Source organism: Mytilus galloprovincialis, chromosome 7 (assembly GCF_965363235.1).
Source record: "Mytilus galloprovincialis chromosome 7, xbMytGall1.hap1.1, whole genome shotgun sequence".
Lineage (NCBI taxonomy): Eukaryota > Metazoa > Mollusca > Bivalvia > Mytilida > Mytilidae > Mytilus > Mytilus galloprovincialis.
The window spans coordinates 31,179,869-31,200,626 of NC_134844.1; the positions used below are offsets into that span (position 1 = coordinate 31,179,869).

A 20,758-nucleotide genomic window follows, 5' to 3' on the forward strand; every position below is an offset into this window, starting at 1 on the left:
TAAATTATTGCCAGCTTACCCTATTTGCATATTTTCTGATAAAAAATGCCTAGAACCTGTTAAAAACTGTTTTGATAACATATTGAAAGCATATCAGAATATCATAAATGTAATGTTTAGCAGTCAATCATTACAACATTCAAGATTATATAAAGTATCCAATCCAGCCTCTATCTCCAGTCCACATCTTACTGTATGCATATTTGTCAATTAAAGAACACATTTTCTGCCTCAAATGGTCAATTTAGAATTCTTGTCACAACAGTATCAACTTTAACCATATATCTGACACAATTTAGCTACTATATATACTAGAAGTGTTCAAACAAAGCCATATTTGCAATAGTTGTATGTATGCAGATACCAGTCTGAGATATAAATTCACTTAAAATGTTATAGAGATGACTGCTAACATTTGATTTTTGCATAACTTCCAAGCATAGTTATTGTTTTCTATATCAAGAACTTTAAAAACATAAAATCATAGCATTTACAAGTTAAATTTTTATTTTATGACCCCGGGGGGTAGGCAATTTTCTATGTTTCTTGCCCCTGGGGCCTCAAATTTCCTAAATAATTCTGCTGTTACTAGCAATTTGGAATATTTAGTACATATTCAGGATAGAACACACTATTGTAAGTTTTCTTGAGATATTTTTGTTTTTCTAGCTTGTATTTATTATGCCGTGGTGACAAAAAAACAGATTTAGGTGTTGCGGCTTACTTTTGGGTTATCGAAACGACACATAAATACCCCATAAATAATATTCAGGAAGGATCTATGAGTTTCAATGACTGCGAAGAGTAAATATAAGCACTTCTTAACAATTTAACTTACAAATATGCAAATATTATGATTTAATTTTGTATCCAGGACTTTAAGTAAACTATGAATACTGTAAACTGTGAATTTATGCTGAGTCATCATATTTAAGGCCCAGGATTCTATCAATCTTCATTAAATATTTATAAAACTTCTTATTTGAGTTAATTTCTTTAAAATCTGTGAAATAAAGCAAATTTGGTTAAATTCTGAATGTTCCCTTTTTCACCCTATATAGGTTGCATTTCTGTAAATATTGACAATGCAATTTCCCATAGGAACTCCTTTTACGGCTAAAACTGTACCACTTTTACTATGAAGTTTTGAAAAAAATCTTATCCTAGAATTGAAAGTTCATATGCACCACAATTTTTTTCAAAGGTCAAAATATAGGGCTGTGCGGCATATTTTCAACGTTTATATGCCCTGAACTTCTCAGAGTTTAAACTTACACTAATTTTCTTAACTACCCCTACCTCGAATGAAAGGTTACCACAGATTTCAATGTAAACAATATGCACGTGTTTATTTACTGGTAACATTCCCAAGTTCTGTCTCTGCGATATGGAACACAGAGAGCATAACTGGGAACCAGTATGTAAACAAAATGAATTTTCTATGAATATTCAATTACTCCCCAAAAGAGGCGTGTTTTGAGAAACAGCTGTATTTACAAAGTGCAACCTGTAAATTGTATTTGAAATGTTGATCCATCAACAAACATGACCACCATGGCTAAAAATACTACGTAGTTGACGAAAACAGATTATGGCTTATATCTAAAAACACTACAGCAGTAAGGGCAAAAGTAAAAAGGGTTAAAGTGATAAATGAGTCAAGATCTATCTGCTGCCAAATTTTCAGACAAGTTCGACAATCCATTGTTGGGTTACTGATGGAAATAGTCATTTAATATATTTGATATTGGTTTCGGTTATTTTGTTTAATATAATGATTAATAGAGAGAAGTATAAATGGCAATACAAGTTCAGCTAAGAAAACAAATAAGTAAACACATTCAAAATAGTCAATTGATCCCTTAAGCAGTTATTGCCTTTAAAACGTTTTGTTAATAATTTTTTTTTATAAAAGTTTAATTTTTTTTCAAAAATCTTCTTCTCGGAACAACTTTGCCAAACACTTTAAAACTTTAATTGAATGTTCCTAAGCTTTTTATAGATTTTATTCGGGAATTTGATCCATTCCAAAATATAACGACATTTTCTTAAAATAGAATAACGGGGTCAAATTAGATCTCAAACAGCATAGCAGTAAGAGCAAAACTGACACAGATGAGTCTTTGACTTGATTGATACAAATATAAACAGCACAAAATTACCCACACAAAGAGCCGCAAATAAGTCTATGTTTGAAGTAAGAGTATATTGCTTACATTAGCTTCAATTGAATTCCGGTGAATAGCTTTGTCATTGGAAATTATACCACATCTTTTTTTTGTCGTATAGCAATCTCGTTATGGATTTGTAAACGTGGATAGCAGATTTCAATTCTTGCTATTAAATGGAATTCAACATCGATATGCTTGATTTTTCACTCCACATTCAAAGATTATGGTTTTAGTTTGATCGTGTAATAACATTTGAACCGTTCAATCAAAAGAGTGTTTTTACAATTTTATAATTGTAACTGTAACTGTTTTGCTATCATTTTGACAACTTTTTATTGGAAAACTATTTCAAAATACTAAACATTCCAATTGATCGTATATAAAATGAAGCAAAATAACTGTTCAAGAAGAACTTATACAAATGTATTTTTATAGATATTGTTTTATTTCTATTCATACTTTTTCAGAGTGTTATAAACGTGTTGAAAGATATTGTATTTCACAATGGAACATTTACCAACGTATCATTTGACAAACATATTTACAACTCTGCCATGCTGACTCTTGGATCTGTAGTACACAAGTTATACAAAAAGGGATGGACAAATAGTTCTTTGGAAATCTCCGGCAGGTTCAATGGAATGATTGGATTGCATGGTTTGTACAGTTCAACACATTAAATGAGGGGTTGTTGTGAATGTAGTTTCCATAACCACCGGATTGAATTAATTAGTATGATACATTACTCCGAAAACTTGTTTCATCCTATACTCAAATATGATTTTGCTCCTCAATCTAAAAATATGTTTATGCTTTCTTAACATTCAACTGCACCTGATTTTTTGTTTCTTGGGTTTTAAGTTTAAATAGTCTGTAAATAATTTATTTGCAGATCCCTGGGATTATCGACAAAAAAGATCTTTACAAACAGAAGTGGAACAAATAGAATATGACCATCGTCGTGTAATACTACTGGAAGCTCTTGGAAATGCAAGAATGGATCACTCGTATGACTACATTATCTCTCATATCAATTCTACAAACTCTCCATGGATAAAAAGGGCAGGAATTCATGCACTTAGGAAATATGAACATGAATATGTAAGTGATAAAACCAATAGTAGATTTTGCTTTTGTAAAATGTCATTCTAAATCACAAACAATAAGTAAGATATCCATAAGATACGTTAATTTATAAAATGTGTAGACTATATTATACCATACAAACTGAGAAAAATGAGATTGACAAAAAAGTCATAGACAGAGACTCTGAACGAAAAAATCGACATACTTTTTATTTCCTTTAATATCTTCTTTTGTCAGTTTTCTATCAATTTTTCAAAAATTCATTCTCTCTTGGACTACTATGCAAGTTGATACCATACTTGGCCACACTAAATTTTAAAATACTGTCTAATAAAAATACTTTTTTACCATATTTTACAAATTACTCAAACATTACATGCATTACAATGTCAATAACCCCCTTATATGAGTTACATGTATCGCCCTGTAGATAACGTGTTAACCTTTTTTCATAGTGTTTAAATCAATAAATATCTCTACATTACAAAATGATCCCAAATATTTTCCTTAAATGAAGGTTTGTGTATTCGGAAATTATCCTGAAAACTATGACAGATAAAGGGGAACTATCAACAGCAAACAACTCAATCGCAAGACAAGGTCTGCAATAAATATATAAGATAAGAAAATGTTCAATTGTTTAAATGTATCAAAATAGTATGCTTAATTAGACAATACTTAATTCTTTTTACAACATTGGGTAACGACTTATTATGTAAGAAAACTAATCAATTATTCATTCTGATTTGGTGTTTCAGATAGCTGCTTGTGTTTTATTTTTGCCTTAACTGAAAATCCTTTAGTTATATATTCAACATAATCTACTTAATTTAAAACTTTTTATGAAAGTCGTATTCTTTTGTATTGTATATATATCTAGATCTTTTCGCACCCCTGCATCCCGTTATTTGTAATTTTAATCATTTTTTAATTTTCGATCAGTGACAAAGACTTCTTCAAGATCAAGGCTTATTATAACCCCTCACCAAAAAGAGGTGGAGTATGCTGGGTGAAATTTATCAGTCTCTCCCTCTCTCTCCGTCCATCACTAACCATGTTGGTATGAAAGTAGGGTCAATTTTCATGTGAGCACGTTATACTGCGTGATCTATTTTCATTTAATTTCTTGTCTAATTCCTGTTTCTAATGATTTCATTACGAATTTTTCGTCACAATTTTCTCTTGAACTTCAAAGCAGGGCTCAACTTTCTTTGAATGCTTCAGGGCAGCTTGCGAGAAGAAAAATAAAAAAACAACCCGGAGAGTCCCTAATCAAATTTCGAAATCAAAAGCTGAAACACATCAAACAAAGAACTGTCGGAATCCTAAGGGTTGTTCCAGAATATAATTTGATCCCTCAAGCAAAAGGAAAGCATTTTTATTTTTATTAATTTTTTTCGTCATTTTTCAGTTTCAAATAGGACGTCACTTGGCGTAGAGGTTTAAACATATTCGGATGTGTCTACTTTTGTGTTTCAAATGTCTGGTTATGTAAATGTATTTCAGTTGTTTCCTGTAATTAGTTAATACTTCAGCTTTATCATGTACATCTTTTGTATATTCATTTTATTAAATTTACTGTTTGCAAAAGTATAAATTACTCTAAATTATAGGGATTTTCTGGTAACTTAACAGAAAACCCTTGACGTTTTTGGCACAACCTTTTTGATCTTTTGGTCCTCGATGCTGTTCAACTTTGTACTCGTTTCGGCTTTCAAACTTTTGTATCTGTGCGTCACACATAGGTCTTGTGTGGACAATATACACTTCTGGCGTATTAAAATTTTGAACTTGTTGCCTTTTGTTGGCTGTTGTTCGTGTGATTCTTTGTCAATTGTGTTCTCCAATTTATTTATATGGTAGTCCTGTGTTGTCATTTTGATGTTATATTTCATATGGCCATAAAAGTGCGAGGTTTGGCATGCCACAAAACCAGGTTCAACCCACCATTTTTTCCTTTAAAAATGCCCTGTACCAAGTCAGGAATATGGTCATTGTTATATTATAGTTCGTTTCTGTGTGTATTACATTATAACGTTGTGTCGTTTGTTTTCTCTTATTTTTGAGTGTAAATTCACATTGCGATAAGACGTGTCACGGTACTTGTCTATCCCAAATTCATGTATTTGGTTTTGATGTTATATATATATGTTATATTTGTTATTCTCGTGGGATTTTGTCTATGTGTGTTACATTTTAGTGTTATGTCGTTGTTCTCTTATATTTAAGTACAGCTCTTTGTAAAATGCAGGCAGATGGTGATTCATGACCCTTTCAAAAAGACATGAAATTTTATCATAGTAGTAGGATTAACCCCTGAAAAAAAAATTTGGAACTTTTTTTCCAAAAAATGTACTGGTTGCCATGGTAACCAGGGCAGTACTTTTACCTAAAATGGAGGGCTAAATATGTCAAAAATCAACAAATTTCAAATGTCAATAAATTTTATTAGGATTGACAATAAAAATAAAACAAAATATGTTTTGAGCAAACCAATTCATACATTTTCATATTATATTATCAACATTTAAGTAATCGATATCAATAAAATGAAATATTAGATGTGAAAATGTGAAAAAAATGCAAATTTGCTATTTCTCAAAAACTGTGATTTTTTAGGCTAAAGATCATTTAATTTCTTCAGTTACCAGATTTAATTACTTAATTGATGCTGTGCATGATACTATCCAAAGTATACTTGTTTAACAAAAACTTTTAAAATTTTGGGATCTGCGCCCATTTTTTGTTGCAATGGCAACAAAAATCTCTTGTTTTTGAAAATCTCAAAAAATGTGAATTTCACTACTTTTCCAAGAAAACCTTTATTTTGTCACAAAATAATAGTATAGAAATTTGTAGTGTGCCTAATAATAATTTAAATATAGATATCACAGAAAGCTCTTAAAAAATGTGATATATATTACAAATTTATGTTGCCGTGGCAACAAAAACCTCATATTTGAGATATTTGTAAAAAAGTGAAATTCCCTTCTATTTTCAGTAGGATTATATTTTGTCTTTAGATAATATTATGCAATTGGTGGTGTTCCTTGTAATGATTTAAGTTCAGACTATTTGAAATTTATTTAGAAAAAATAATTTTAGAACCATTTCAGTTTCCATGGCAACAAAATCTATTTTATCAAATGTTGAAAGACACATGAATAACACTACTTTTTCTGGTAAGATTTTACTTTGTCACAAAATCATAACATGAAATTGGTGGTGTGCCTTAAATTGATTAAAGTTTAAGACATATATGAACCCACTACAAAAGGTAGGATATAAAACCTGTTTTTGTTGTCATGGCAACACAAACCTTAAATTTTGAAAATGTAAATGAAATGAATTTAACTGCTATTTCAAGTCACATTATAATTAAAACTATGCCTAATGACAATCAATATAATAAACAACAATGGTTTCAAAATGATTTGTGTCTCCTACTGATACATGTACTTTTAGAGCTTCTGCTCTTCACAAAAGAACCCCCAAGGGTGACTGGGGAATAGAAATATGGTCACTTGGTCTTCTCCCAAATGGCAGTAAAACGTTTGCCGAAGTGGGGCCTCCATTTGGCTTTGCGGAATGTATAAAGTTCGCTGTCACGTCCTGGGGACGTTTAATCCCATATTTTGTGTAAAGAGAGTGCCACGCTCTTTGCACGTTAAGAACCCTTGCAACAACTCTTTGAGGGCCCGTAGGTGGCCTGTTGCAAGGCAAAATTTCAGTCCCTATTCTATATACCCTCATTATCCTGTGGAAGTCCAAATTTCCCCGACCATCATCCCAAATGGCCTCTATTATGACAGGACCTACCTATTGTATTTATTATTAAGTTGTTCGTGTCCTCAATATGCATGAAATATTTGCCACTGGACATCAAGCAACCAACAATCAATAAATCAATCTTCACAAAAGACCTATCTCAAAACTATCAATTTAGACAAAAATATTGTTTTTCCCTATAATCAATTAACCAAATTTCACAAAAATTTTCACCATTACAAATTATGCACAATAATTGTGCAAAATGTCATTGGCCTTCTACCAATAGTTTTGACATTCTTGTGCTTATACAAAATATGTTTCTGAAAAATTGTGATACTAAAAAATAATCAGAAATCAAAAATAGTTGACAGACAGACATACAGAGGGATAAATGATGCTTAATAGAATTTATATAAACAGTTATTGTAAATCTTCATTCAGAATGACTTCACGAATTTCTCCTTCCTCAATTTCTCGAATAATGTTGAAAAGGTCATCATCATTTTCTTCAGGTAAATCTAATGTGCCTTGTTGTGGTGCTGTTTTCTTACTCATTACAGATAACCTAGCAAAAAATGAGGCTATCTGTGAAGGCTGAAGAAACTGGTCAGCTTTAAACACTCTTACACCATGTTCATCAACTTTAGTCCTCATATTAATAGATGTTGTCACTGGGTTAGATTTCTTTCCGCTAATTTCCCCTGCTTCAAATTCCTGCTTAAGAAAATCTTTAACCTCAGTAGAAAATCTCACAAATTTTCTTTCTTTTCTTAAGGCCCATCCCATGTCTTCTGATGATGTTCCTTCTGTGCCTCTGTCTGACATATTACTAAAATTTATGGTATTATTAAAGTTTGCATTACAGGTTTCTACCCAACGCTTCCTTACTTTGTCATATGTGGAAAGTCCATTTATGAGGTGTCTTCCACAACTTTGATGAGTTTCAATGTCATGAAATGATGAGAAAGTGGCACAACAGCCAGGCTCAGGACATTCAAAAATATCAGACTCTTGATGATTGGCTGTTGTTGAATTTTCTTTTGATTTTATTGCCCCATAAGTGGCTCTAGGTTGACTAAAATCATTTAAAACATTTAATCCTGTTTCACCTTGCTCTTGCCGTAGCACAGATGACCTTGGAATTTTTTTGCCAATTCCAATGTTGTATGAATTCCAAACAAGAATATCACTATCTTGAAACTCTAAGTTTGAAAAACTGTTAACACCCTTAAATCTATGGCTTGTCATCTCCTGTTTGGAGGTATCCACATCAGCAACTGCACATTGACACCCAGTGACACCAGCTCCACTCATAATTGCAGCCTTCATTTCTTCTGCTGATGAAATATTATTGCCCGAAGAGACAAACATTTTCATTTTCGAACGCATGTGGGCTATTTTTGCATCACAGAAGCTTTTCCCCGACTGTGCCTCACTATAGTCGTACCTCAATATCTTCAAACCTGAAATAATATCACAAATAATAAAGAAAAAATGTCAAAATGTTCAGGATTGAAATTGAAAATCAGATAAATTTTATTGTTGTTTTTATTCTATCAATATCAGATAGCCTTTGACCTTTAATTATCAAACTCTATAAAATACATTATGACTTTGATGGAGAGTTATGTCAGTGGCACTCATACCCCATCTTCTTATTTATATTAACCTTTGCAAGATTTGCAGTTTTGGCATTTTGATAAGTGCAAGCATGCCTTAATTAATATTTGATGTTACTTGTTTTTATAGTTGCTAAAATAAAAATTCTTTATTTATCATGATTATTTAAAAACCTCACCAATACCATGCCTAACATGCCTAAGGAAGAAACCCATCTCCTTCAGATCTTTTTTCTAATTGAAGTTTTTTTTAATAATAATAATAAAAGGTAATTAAGAGATGACTGTATTGTATTTGAAGCTTTAAGGACGTCCATCAGTTGTTTTACTGTCGCAAATTTAATTTACCTGGCGACACATATTGATGGACGTCCCCGAAGCTTCAAATACAATACAGTTATAAATCTCTATTCTAATGCAAAACAAGTTCATAAATAAATTTCAATCATTATTTCAGTGTAAAATCTTCATTAAAAAAATTCTGTGAAAAGATGTTATCTTCTTTGGTCCCTACACTAGGTGACGTCATAGGTATGCTTCCGGCGTTAAACAAACACCAGGCATTTTCTGGCTTATGTGCCGCTTCAGAATGTAATTAAATTTGATAACAAGAAGATTTTTAGGTGCAACATATGAGGTTGTTTTTTTTAAATACATTCAGCAATTCAGAACTTTACGCTTACTGTCATCCAATCAGAACCATTGATACAAATAATTGAATTAGAATTTAGGGAGTCTTCTCATTAAGCATCTCTGGCACTAGTTTATTTTCCCAAAAATTACCAATTTTCCCAGATTTTTCAGATTGGGTTGCACAGAAGAACAACAAATCTATTGCTTTATTTGGACATATAAAAACTTCAATATTTACCTGTTCTTTGACTTATTCCATATAAACTGAGCCACAAACACCCACAGTGGTAGCAACCAGCATTATCGCTACGCAGAAAAATCTCCTCTATATTCGGCATTTGTTTCTTAATGGTCATCACTGTATTTTCTATGATGGATGCCACAGCAAACCAGTCTTGACGTACCCCATCAAAAAGATGAACATATGTCTTGTGCTGAAATTAATATAAATATATCTATAAAATCATGATCTGTATAAACTATAATGTATCATAATGTAAAACTTCAAATCTTGGCATAAATTGGTTTTTTTTTAAGAAAAGAAAATTATAAATATCTTTAATGAGTTATGATTATTTGTCTAGCTAGTGTTTTTACATTTTGTCTCTATTTTTATGTATTTATGTAACAGTCATATCATATTCTTTTTATGATATTTTTTAATGATACAAATGATCAAGTTCAGATTAACTTTCTAAATTTACAACAGTGGTAAGTAAATTGCATAGAACAAACAGTATTATAACTAATTGATACCATGAACAATTAGAGATAATTTTTATTTTATATGATAATTTTTTGAAGAGTTTAATATGGTCCTATATTTCTTAAAATAACACTAGAAGTTTTGAGTTTTATGCATTTATATTTGTCATACTTAAAGAAATTAAGATATTGAATTTAAAAAAAAATGATTCTGGAATAAAGTTTAACCATGACAAACTAAAAATCAAGTTCGAATTTTATTTTGGTCTGAATACACAAAATAATGCATGAAGATCATGTTAATTACCTGCAATGTAGCGTTTTCTGGTTTGACAATAGCTACACTGACATGCCAATTCAGACCTTTCTGGCCGAAGAAATCAGACTGTTTCTCCCTGTAACGCATTGGCAAAAACTTCATTGCCCAATCCATAACCAGTAACAGTTGATGAGGTTCCAGTGACTCCATGAGCTTCAGTCGTGCTTCATCTTGGTTTTTTGTCCGCAGTTGATGAGCTTTCCATTGCTTGACATTATTTATATCTATTGTTGTTGTTGTGTATAAATCATCCCTGGATTCTTCATCTAAAACAGAAGAAGTGTAAAAAGAATATATATATGATATTCATTTTCTAGTGTTTTCTTTTAAACTGAAAGGTGGTGCGGGTTGGGGATTTTTTAAATTTTTCTGAAAGCAGTTTTTACTGTCCATGATAGAATAGTTTCCCTCTAGCCAAAATAAAAAAAATGGTAAAATTGACATATATATAAAACAATTTGCAATATTTCAAAAACTTCAAGATAATAACCAAAAACTGCAAAATTTCCTAAAAATTACCATTTAGTGGCAGCAACCCAACAATGGGTTATTTCATTTGTCTGAACATTTTAGGGCCGATAGATGTTCACCTCTTGAACATGTATACCCCATGTCAGATTTATTCTAAATTCTCTAGCTTTTGAGATCCAAGCCAAAAACTGATCCCTATATTCTATTTATTAAACATAGCTGCCATGTTTGTTGATGGATCAAAACTTTGGATATAATTTATAAACTGGACACTCTAGGTAACATTGAGTTAAAGTTGAAAGTATTTGGCTGGGTAGTTTTAAAGGAAAATATCTTTTAAATAGTTTATGATGATGACGTACGCCACATGATGACATAAGCTCACCTGGGCCAGGTGAGCTAAAAATGATACAAATGTTTTCATTTATAGAAAAAAAAATTAATAATGATAAATGTTAAACAGCCAACTCTAGATTATTTATACTAGAATTCCCTATGAAAACAGAAAAATGTATGTATTCACTTCTTGAAATTGAATTTAAATATGGTAGACAAATATTAAAGACAATAATATTATAAAATAATATTAATACAGTGAAAGCTGTCTAAACAAAATTGTTCTGAAGTGTTGTCATATTAGTTTCTTTGTTTTATGAACATGTGTAAACCAAACAGATGTGTAAACCTAACACATTTTCAAGTGCCAAAGGGGTCAATTAGTCAGGTTTCACTGTATATTATTATACAAAAGTTCATTCTTACCAGACACTTTTTGAATACTTTTGAATATCTGTTCAGTAACATTGCCAAGAAGATTGCAGCTATTGCACACATCATCATGAATGTGGTCAGTACACGATTCTTGTAGAAGAACATCTTTGGTATTGCTCAGTGCAAAATGTATGCAATGGTCCTTGCAATGGCTTGTTGTTTTAATGTCAAACTTGTACATGGTCTTCATATATAGCTTAAGTGCTTTTACATCTGAAGTTGTCTCCTCAAGTTCATCTTTACTAATGTCATGCTCTTGCAGCTTTTTTAACGTTGCTATGATGTTGTCCATAGATGCTGCACCATCAGCTGTAATATTATCTAAACCACTAAGATTGGATCTCTTGGCTGCTGCACATGTTGCTAGTAGTTTAAACTGTGTCGATTTTGATAATGGATTAAAATGTTCTTCGTTGCAGTAACTTGCATACATATCAATCAACAAAGAATGACAAGTTGTCCTTACTATTTGTGGAATGGTCACAACCTCGCCATTATCAAACTCCAACTTTTTGGTTCCATATGAGCAAATCTGTTGAAAATCAGGATTCAAGAAGAATGACAAAGCATGATCTAATTTGACTTCATCCATTCTATTCCTGTGACTGAGCTCTTTCTTTAAAGGAAGAGATCCTGGACCATGTTGTGATGCATGAGTTCTACTTTGGTCAATTTTGTGTTTTGTAAGGTCTGGTATAAGCTCCATGAGTTCCGATTTGGTATGCATATTAGGTGATGAAATTAATGAAAGTAGCTGGCATTTTAACATGTTATTATCACTTTCACTGTACAATTTTGCAATAAGGTTTGTAATACTTGTATCAGACTCAACTCTAACTGGAAATGGCTTGATATCTGCCCCAACTAATTCTAGAATCTTGGATGACTGGCCTGGAGCAATCTGATCCAAAACACAATGTATTGTCTCATTTGCTTTTCTCTTTACATAGCGAACTGTGCTAGCATTGGATTCATTCAAATCCTTCTTAATCATATACTTCACAGGACTGATCTTACGGTCTAACATGTGTACGGCATTGTTTAATTGGTGTATCCCATTGCGTATTTCCAGTCTTCCAACAGATGATAGACTCCAACTTGATTCTTGGGAACATGTCTCTTGAGATGACATTTCAAAATTAGACTGAAATAAAATTACGGAAAATAAGATGAAGTCTCAAAGAAGGTGTGCATGTTAATTCATCTAATAAAAAAAAATTGTAGTAAGAGGTTCTTCACAAAATCAACACTGAGATGGAAAGATATCTTCCCAATACGATTCAGGGTGAAGCAAGGATGTAAAATTGTCGCCTACTTTATATTCCATATCTATTTTTCAAAGGGAGATACATTTTTCTGTTATGAGAAAGGAGAAGAGGGATTGGAGAAGGAGATGAAGGGTGGGAGAAAGGAGAAGATTCTAAAAAAAGATTGTTGTTTCCTATTTCCTAGCTACCCTCCCTATTTTGAAAGATCTACAATAACCGACCCTTAAGTTGTTTTTCTTCATTTTTCAATAAGCACTGGAAAGTCAGAATGTCCCTCCCTTAGACTCAATGTAAAAATAAAAAAACATCCCTACCTACCTACCCTATTTTTTCAAAGATGTAATAGGAAACACAAATATTATTTTTTTGGCCTTATACATTTGTAAAGGCACATAACTCAGGAACAGTAAAAGTGACGCCACATATTTCAAACTTAAGTTAGAGAACGGAAAAGACATATTTAGCAATTTTTTTTAATGCCAAATGAAAAAGATAGTGGTTTCCTATTACCCTACCCTCCCTATTTGAAAGTTCTGAAATAGCCTACCCTAAAGTTGTTTTTCTTCATTTTACATTAAGCACCTTAAGTCATAATGTCCCTCCCTTAGACTTAATGTAAACATAAAAAATAAAAATAAAAAAAAAACGTAGGCACATAACTCAGGAACAGTAAATGTGCCGCCACATATTTCAAACTTAATCAGTGTTTTATTGTATCAATAGATATTGTATATAAGTTTCATAATATTTGGTTGAGGTAAACTTTAGTTAGAGAACACAAACCTATTTAAAGGGACGTATGTATGCATGTACCCAACAGATAAGGGCGGTGGGAGCATAAAGGTTAAAAAATAAAATCAGAAACAGCAACCAAACAATGAGTTGCCTGAAAATTTCAAAGTAAATCTTTGCCTGATAAAAAAAAAAACATGCTCAACTTTTAAAAATATAGCTTAGGTCAAAACTGCATTTTACGCTTTATTTCTGGCCATGGTGGCCATGTTGGTTAGTTGTGGGGACAGTGGCCTTCTTTAAACTGAATACCATAATGCTTATTGTGGCTTAGTTTATTTTTATTTAGCCTAGCAGTTTCAGACAACTTGAAGCTTTTGTCATCGTATATTCTATTCCAACTCCCTGAAAATAATATTTCCCCAAACAAGTTTATAGCATAATCAATGTTTTACCTCATCACTTAAAAATATATCTTTTTTCATCTTTTTCACTAGGACAGCATTCTGCAAATAAAAATTAATATTATCATTATTAATGTACATCATATATAATATCATGACTATACAATTCAATGTATTTGTTCTTACAAAACCCTTGAACTCCTGTGTAAGATCAGATTTTTAAAAGTGGTCCCAATTAAGCGGTATTGATTTTACAGACGTACTAACATACTTTTGTATAAAGGCAGGATTTTGTATAAAAATATTCTAAATAACTGGTTTTAAGATGTACACATTCCATACAGATAGTAACTGTCGTTAAATGTCAATCTATAACAGGCTGTTAATGTACATTTTTTTCTCAATTTTCCCCAAAATGTACCCTTAAGCTCTCTTTGTAGACAGTCTTTCAAGGTCAATTAAATGTTGAATGGTGTCACAAACATTATATACACAACACATCCACTAGTTCAAAAAAATAAATACCATATTACCAAGATCGGTCATGTATAATGCACCCGGTTTTTTAACCAAAGGTATATAGTTGGTAATAGGGGCCCACATTATACACAACAATATACGGTAATCATACATTATATAAAAAAAATCTTTGTTTTTTTTCTTTTGAATTGTACATTCAAGTGTAAGTTGTTTTTCAGCTGTGGACCTAAAGAACTAAACCAAAGTGTCAGGAACATATGTAGGAAAGTCAACATATATGTAAGACTCAAACTCAGTATCTAATCCGCGTCCGTTCCTCAAATCGAAGTCCAAATCAGAAAAGAAATTAAACAAATTGAAAGGTCTAATTTATAAAACAAAAACAAGATAAATTCTTTATTTAGTCTCTTGTTGAAGACTATAAAATGCTTCTAAATGTCATTTTGATTTCCTTTTTCGCTGGATTGATTTCTCATTGACTTGTCATTTATTAATATGAACAAGAGAGACACACATCAACGTAGATCCATAAGATTGACTCTTTCACAAGATAAACATTAATATATGCATGCATGTTATCCATTTTGGGTTGAAAAAGGACTAAATAAAAGTATATAAAATTGAGAATGGAAATGGGGAATGTGTCAAAGAGACAACAACCCGACCAAATAAAAAAAACAACAGCAGAAGGTCACCAACAGGTCTTCAATGTAGCGAGAAATTCCCGCACCCGGAGGCGTCCTTCAGCTGGCCCCTAAACAAATATATACTAGTTCAGTGATAATGAACGCCATACTAATTTCCAAATTGTACGCAAGAAACTAAAATTAAAATAATACAAGACTAACAAAGGCCAGAGGTTCCTGACTTGGGACAGGTGCAAAAATGTGGCGGGGTTAAACATGTTTGTGAGATCTCAACCCTCCCCCTATACCTCTAACCAATGTAGAAAAGTAAACGCATAACAATACGCACATTAAAATTCAGTTCAAGAGAAGTCAGAGTCTGATGTATATAAATGTTTGAACATTTAGTTGCCTACAAAACATATACATGTATTAGTGTTAATCGAGTTATTGGACATCGATTAGAGAAGACTTAATTTAATTAGACTTTTTTTTGGCAATACATTACGTGAAATTGGATGTCAATTAGAGTATCAAAATATCGGACGTCGATTTGAGAATGTGACATCAGATTTGGATGTCCAATTCAGGAACAGGCGTTGATTTGAGGAAAGGACGTTGATTAGAGGCGGGACATTGATCTGATTCTAACATATATACTATAGGAGTTATTCAACAAATAATGAAAGTTTGACAAAAAGAATGTTTTATCATTTCTATCCAATATAAACTTGAAAATTAATTTTAATGTATACATGTACCTCTGTCTCTCTACATATTTTCCGTAAGCATTTCTTCGTAGATTGTTGTTCTTCATTTGTGTTTTTCTGTTAGAAGAGAAAAATTCAGTAATGGCTATAAGCAAAGCATATTTGAAGTCCACATATAAGATAAGATAAGATGAGCTAATTTTAATTTCCAAATAAGGTCCAGGGGGGATTGATTTTATTTATGAACTATAGTACTATTCATTTGTTTCTTTTGACAGATACAACTGTATACATATTTATTCACTTTTTACTTTTTTAAAAGACACAAACCTCTGTTGTTAACCAGCCAATATAAAGTTTATTCTTCTGAAGAACATATTTTCAATTCACAAGAGACACACATTGCTCCTCTCATTCACAAAATAAAGCCCAAATGCATAATTGTGTTGTTTATTAAGCAGAAAATGTATGTAAAGTGTCATATTGAATCCTATAGTACTACCCAAGATCTTCAACTGGTCAAGTTTTATTGATATACCATGTCTTGTATTTCAGATTTTGGGCCTATTCAAAATATTTTAGCCAGTAGGCCAAGATTTAGAAGGATGGCAAGCGCACATATATATGCTCCTTGGACTTTCAACTATCAAATCATTGGTTGAAAAAAAATAGATCATAGATGCATTTTCATAATCCAATATTTTTTAAAAGTATTATATTCTGTCTTTTGGGCTCTGCTCGTTGTTGAAGGCTGTATGGTGACCTATGGTTGTCAATGTCGGTCATTTTGGTCTCTCGTGGACAGTTGTCTCATTTGCAATCATACCACATTTTTTTTTTTTTATTATTTACAAATTCTTATTGAAAGTCAAAGTACATTACCTCATGTACCTGTAGTTCAAGACTGGACACTGATGTTTGTTCGTCAGCTTGTAACCAACTCAGACTCTTTCTGCACTTTACACATAAACCTGTCAATATAGATAAAAGTTAATGTTAGTACTATATTGCATAATTTCATTAAACTGCATTACTTTGTTTTCTGGCCTTATCATGCTTATTAAGATAATGAATGTCCAGTTTTAGCTTTGCAAGAAACATTAATTTAAACATTTATTAAAATACATACATGTAGTATGAGTACACATGCATATTATGTGATATATACACATTTATTGAAATACATGTACGTGTAGTTTGAGTACACATGCATATACCACTTACCCCTACACCCCCCCCCCATAAAAGGATAAAAATGACAAGTCAAGATTAAAAAAAAATTGGGCAGCACTTCCCCTAGGAAATGAGCCTTTTCAACCAAAATTCCTGACCATAAAATAGGGAATCGAGAAATAAATAAAGAGGTCATGTGTGGAACAGTTTCATTTATTAAAGACATGAACCATATATACCACCTCATGTTGTGTCTATTGTAGATAATTAACTGTTATAAACCTTACACAATTAGTAGTCTGATATATACTCAGAAAATATTAATTTGAACAACAAAAAATTGAAAACAATTATAAATAGTCTCAATGTCCATTGAAAATGGCCCCTCCCCCTTTTTCATTTGCCTCAGAAACAGATGCCTGTCCCCAAACCACCAATTTAAATGTGACAGAAAGTATTTTGGGGGACTTGTAATAATAGCATATAATTTACCTGATCCAACCGGGACTACACAGCCAAATTTTTGCAAAAGATATAGACTTGTAGCTACAGTAACACCTTGTCTGTTTCCTTCTGCTTTCCCTTTGCCCGTATGTTCCGGATGTGTACACTTTGAAAGTCTTTTCCAACACAAACCTAGGGAGTATCTATGGTATGGACACACAGAATAGCTATCAATCTCAGCAAATATTCCAACACGGTGACAAATGAGATTACACTCAGTGCTAATATCATCATTGATATAATAAGAAGACAGGACTGGTGTGATTTTAAATTTCTCTGGCAATATTTCAATAACAGGACTTCTGTCTCTTTTGGGAAATAAGGTGTCAAACCACATTTGGTATTTGTGAAAGCTGAAAAGCTGCATACTAAAGATGAATCAGTAGAAGTAGCTGCCATCGTCTGCCATCTACTTGTTTACATTGTCATGGCTGCACTTGGAGTAACCTCCCTTTCAATGGAGAACACAACAAAGGGAAATAACTCTTGGTCAAAAGTCATTTCAGAGGGTCCATATGATAACCCTAAATAAACAATTTTCTGACTAGATCCCAAAATTTTAAGTATTGAAATATAAAGTTTTGTTGGTATTATTTTATTGAAAATACAATTCATTGAGAATTAATTTAGGTAAATATATTTATTTAAGGATAATTTTCCCTTAGTTTCTGTAGAAATGAACAGGGAAAAGACACAAAATGAGATTCAATTTTTTTTAGTTTTAGATGAAATTGATCCATAATTTATGTTGCAAACGTTTTTGTTGTTGTTTGCCTATGTTTAGGCCAATTTTTATATTTTTTAAGACATATCATGAATCACAAGTTAACTGGCTCTGCCTGGATCTTACAAAGAGCTGTACTTAATGCGTTTCCCTCGGTTTTAGTTTGTTATCCCGATTTTGTTTTTTGTCCATGGATTTATGAGTTTTGAACAGCGGTATACTACTGTTGCCTTTATTTATGTAAGAGACGGTATTTGAAATACCAGTTCTAGTTTATTTTTGTTTCTGTGTATGGTGTGGGTTAAAAACAAAATGACGTCCCTGGAATGGACATAGTGTATTCTGGAACAACCGTACATGTAAATTGGTACATATATTTTCTTAGATGGAAATTTTATAGCTAGCAAATCTAATTTGTAAAACAATCGCATAAAATTTTATTATAATAACGACAATGTATGAACAAAACAAACATAGATATATAATGTTAAAATGTCAAATATCAATACAGTGTACTCGTTTTTAGATCAATTACTGTTAAAGGAGTAGGTCCAGTAAGACCCCTTTTGGTCCCAAAATATAACAGTTCTACAAAATTGTTTTAGTTATTTATTGGAAAGTAGAATGCTTCTGCATCATTAAGTCATGCTAAATTACTGAAATCTTCACAATTTTAGCATTTTAGTTAAATGTTAAACGGTTAACATCTTTAATGAAAGTGGCCGCATTTGTGTTCATTCTTGATATTGGAATGTAAGTTGTATTTGATGATAATTCATAATATAAATAAAGGTTGAGGATGAACACGGATGCGGCCACTTTCATTTTTGACAAAAACCAACTAAAAAATGACAATTTCTGGCATATTTGATAGATTTTTCATAAATTAGCTTGAATGGGAGCGCTTTTAATGACTTAATCAGTTAAAATCTTTCACATACACTTATTGAATCAACTGAAATAGACACTAAAGTGTTTAAAAAGTGTCCAAAATCTTTCGTCGGATGAAACTGAAATTTGAGGACAAAATCGTCCATTACCGGACCTACTCCTTTCTTTTTTATCGAACACTTATACATTTTATAACAGGAGTATCATTTGTGAGCACATTCTCACAGTTAACTCCGAAAGTAGTTCTTTTTGATTATTTTTTTTATCATTTGAAACTTATTATAATGTAGTCATATAGATTTCCTATAGAATAACAGTAAGAAAAAATATCACTTGAAACGCAATATATATTGGTTGTGAGAAGTTGTGAATGTTATCAATTTATTGTAACAGTACTGTATATGGTAGAATATATTTCTTTGATATAAATATTTATTGATTTTATTTCTGTATATAAGGCAGCAAATGCTATGTTAAATGCTGCATTATATGATGATGACCAGAATGTGAGGTATGAAGCCCTACTACAATATCGAGCTCATCCAGAGTCAATAGTGATAGAACCATTGGATACTAGGTAATAATTCACATTAGAGAAAGACGCAAAGCTGAATTGCTAATTAACAGATTGAGACTATCTAATATTGTCAAAGGTTAAGATATTACTTAAGATATATTGAATTCTACTTTTCAATTTCGGTATGCCAACCTGCTAATAATGCAACACAACTATACACGGGTAATAATAAATCAAATTGAATGTTAATTGTTACTCCCAAAACTACTAGCATTTTGAACCCTTTAGATAAAATGTTTCTCTTAAATAACTGTACAATTCCTTCAATTAGTTGACCGACTTGTGTTAAACTTTACATTCAGCCCTTATTTGTTTCTTGGTGGTCAGTTTTTATTGATGGAGGAAGCCGAATATCTTTGAGAGAACCACAGACCTTCGGTAGGAAAACTAACAATCCTAGTCAATTTAGATTTAGAGTCGAGATCATTTGTCATATGTGGAGCTCGAAATCACAACCTTGGTATTTCTAGACTAACGATACAGTAGTTCAACTTCGTAGACCACTCGGCCACCGAAATCTCTTTACAGTTCGGAGAGCATCAGTTTGCAGTGCTTTTAATTTAAATCTAGTTTTCCCTTTGTTCATCTATCTTTTCTATAAGATTTTGGTTGCATTTTTCTAAGGAACTACAAATTAGATCTTTCTCAAATTTGTCATAATGTAATGCTATGCATTGTTATGCATTTACAGATTCACTACTCATTAACTTCTTGTTACGCGAACATATACTTATGCATACATTCACATATTAATTGTCAGGTATGAACTTGTATTACATTTGTGCAATTGCTAGTTTTACACTGATCAGTTACCACGATCACATCATGGCAGAGGTAGACATATGTTAGAACGGATTTTGACCTTGTCAAATAGCTCGTGATTAGAAAGTAGAGTGGCAGTTACTGTTTTCTGCTGACCACACATTTTCTGCTGACCATACAGTTTGCATTCAATTTGTCGAGGTTAGTGTTTTATTTAGGTCATTTTTACCAGAGCTTGCATTTTAAACTGTTCATTTGAGACGTTAGCTTTGTATGATGAATCGTCTTGTAGGGGCTTACTGTTGTGGTATTATACTCCCATCCGATCATTTATGCATTTTATACGTCCAAAGCGTTTCAT

The 20,758-nt window shown here is 32.0% G+C and overlaps 2 protein-coding genes across 3 annotated transcripts in view; one reads left to right on the plus strand and one right to left on the minus strand.

The window, feature by feature from the left end:
- Nucleotides 1–20,758, plus strand: part of LOC143084179 (uncharacterized) — an 87,883-nt gene that overhangs the window by 17,197 nt on the left and 49,928 nt on the right. Inside the window, exons 8-10 of the mRNA XM_076260589.1 lie at nucleotides 2,639–2,828; nucleotides 3,064–3,272; nucleotides 19,517–19,635. Coding sequence (XP_076116704.1) covers nucleotides 2,639–2,828; nucleotides 3,064–3,272; nucleotides 19,517–19,635 — 518 coding nt within the window. The remainder of the gene's footprint in view (nucleotides 1–2,638; nucleotides 2,829–3,063; nucleotides 3,273–19,516; nucleotides 19,636–20,758) is intronic.
- LOC143082755 (uncharacterized) lies at nucleotides 5,684–17,980 on the minus strand. Of its 2 annotated transcripts, none has more exons than XM_076258596.1 (8): nucleotides 17,432–17,980; nucleotides 16,658–16,737; nucleotides 15,818–15,883; nucleotides 14,002–14,052; nucleotides 11,538–12,690; nucleotides 10,293–10,570; nucleotides 9,519–9,714; nucleotides 5,684–8,491 (listed from the first exon to the last, which is right to left on the minus strand). In XM_076258596.1, exons 1-8 carry the CDS (start codon nucleotides 17,808–17,810, stop codon nucleotides 7,449–7,451), a joined length of 3,246 nt encoding a protein of 1,081 aa, XP_076114711.1. In that variant the 5' UTR covers nucleotides 17,811–17,980; the 3' UTR covers nucleotides 5,684–7,448. The 2 variants fall into 2 exon arrangements, with proteins under 2 accessions (XP_076114711.1, XP_076114710.1); XM_076258595.1 differs by having other exon boundaries at nucleotides 16,649–16,737.

Excerpts from the sequence above, each read along its gene's own strand:
- LOC143082755 (XM_076258595.1), bottom strand. The coding sequence starts at position 17,810 with ATGCAGCTTTTCAGCTTTCACAAATACCAAATGTGGTTTGACACCTTA. Across the intron at positions 12,691-14,001 it reads ATATATTTTTAAGTGATGAG|TCTAATTTTGAAATGTCATC; the intron begins GTAAAACATTGA and ends ATTTTATTTCAG. Across the intron at positions 9,715-10,292 it reads CAGAAAACGCTACATTGCAG|CACAAGACATATGTTCATCT; the intron begins GTAATTAACATG and ends TATTAATTTCAG.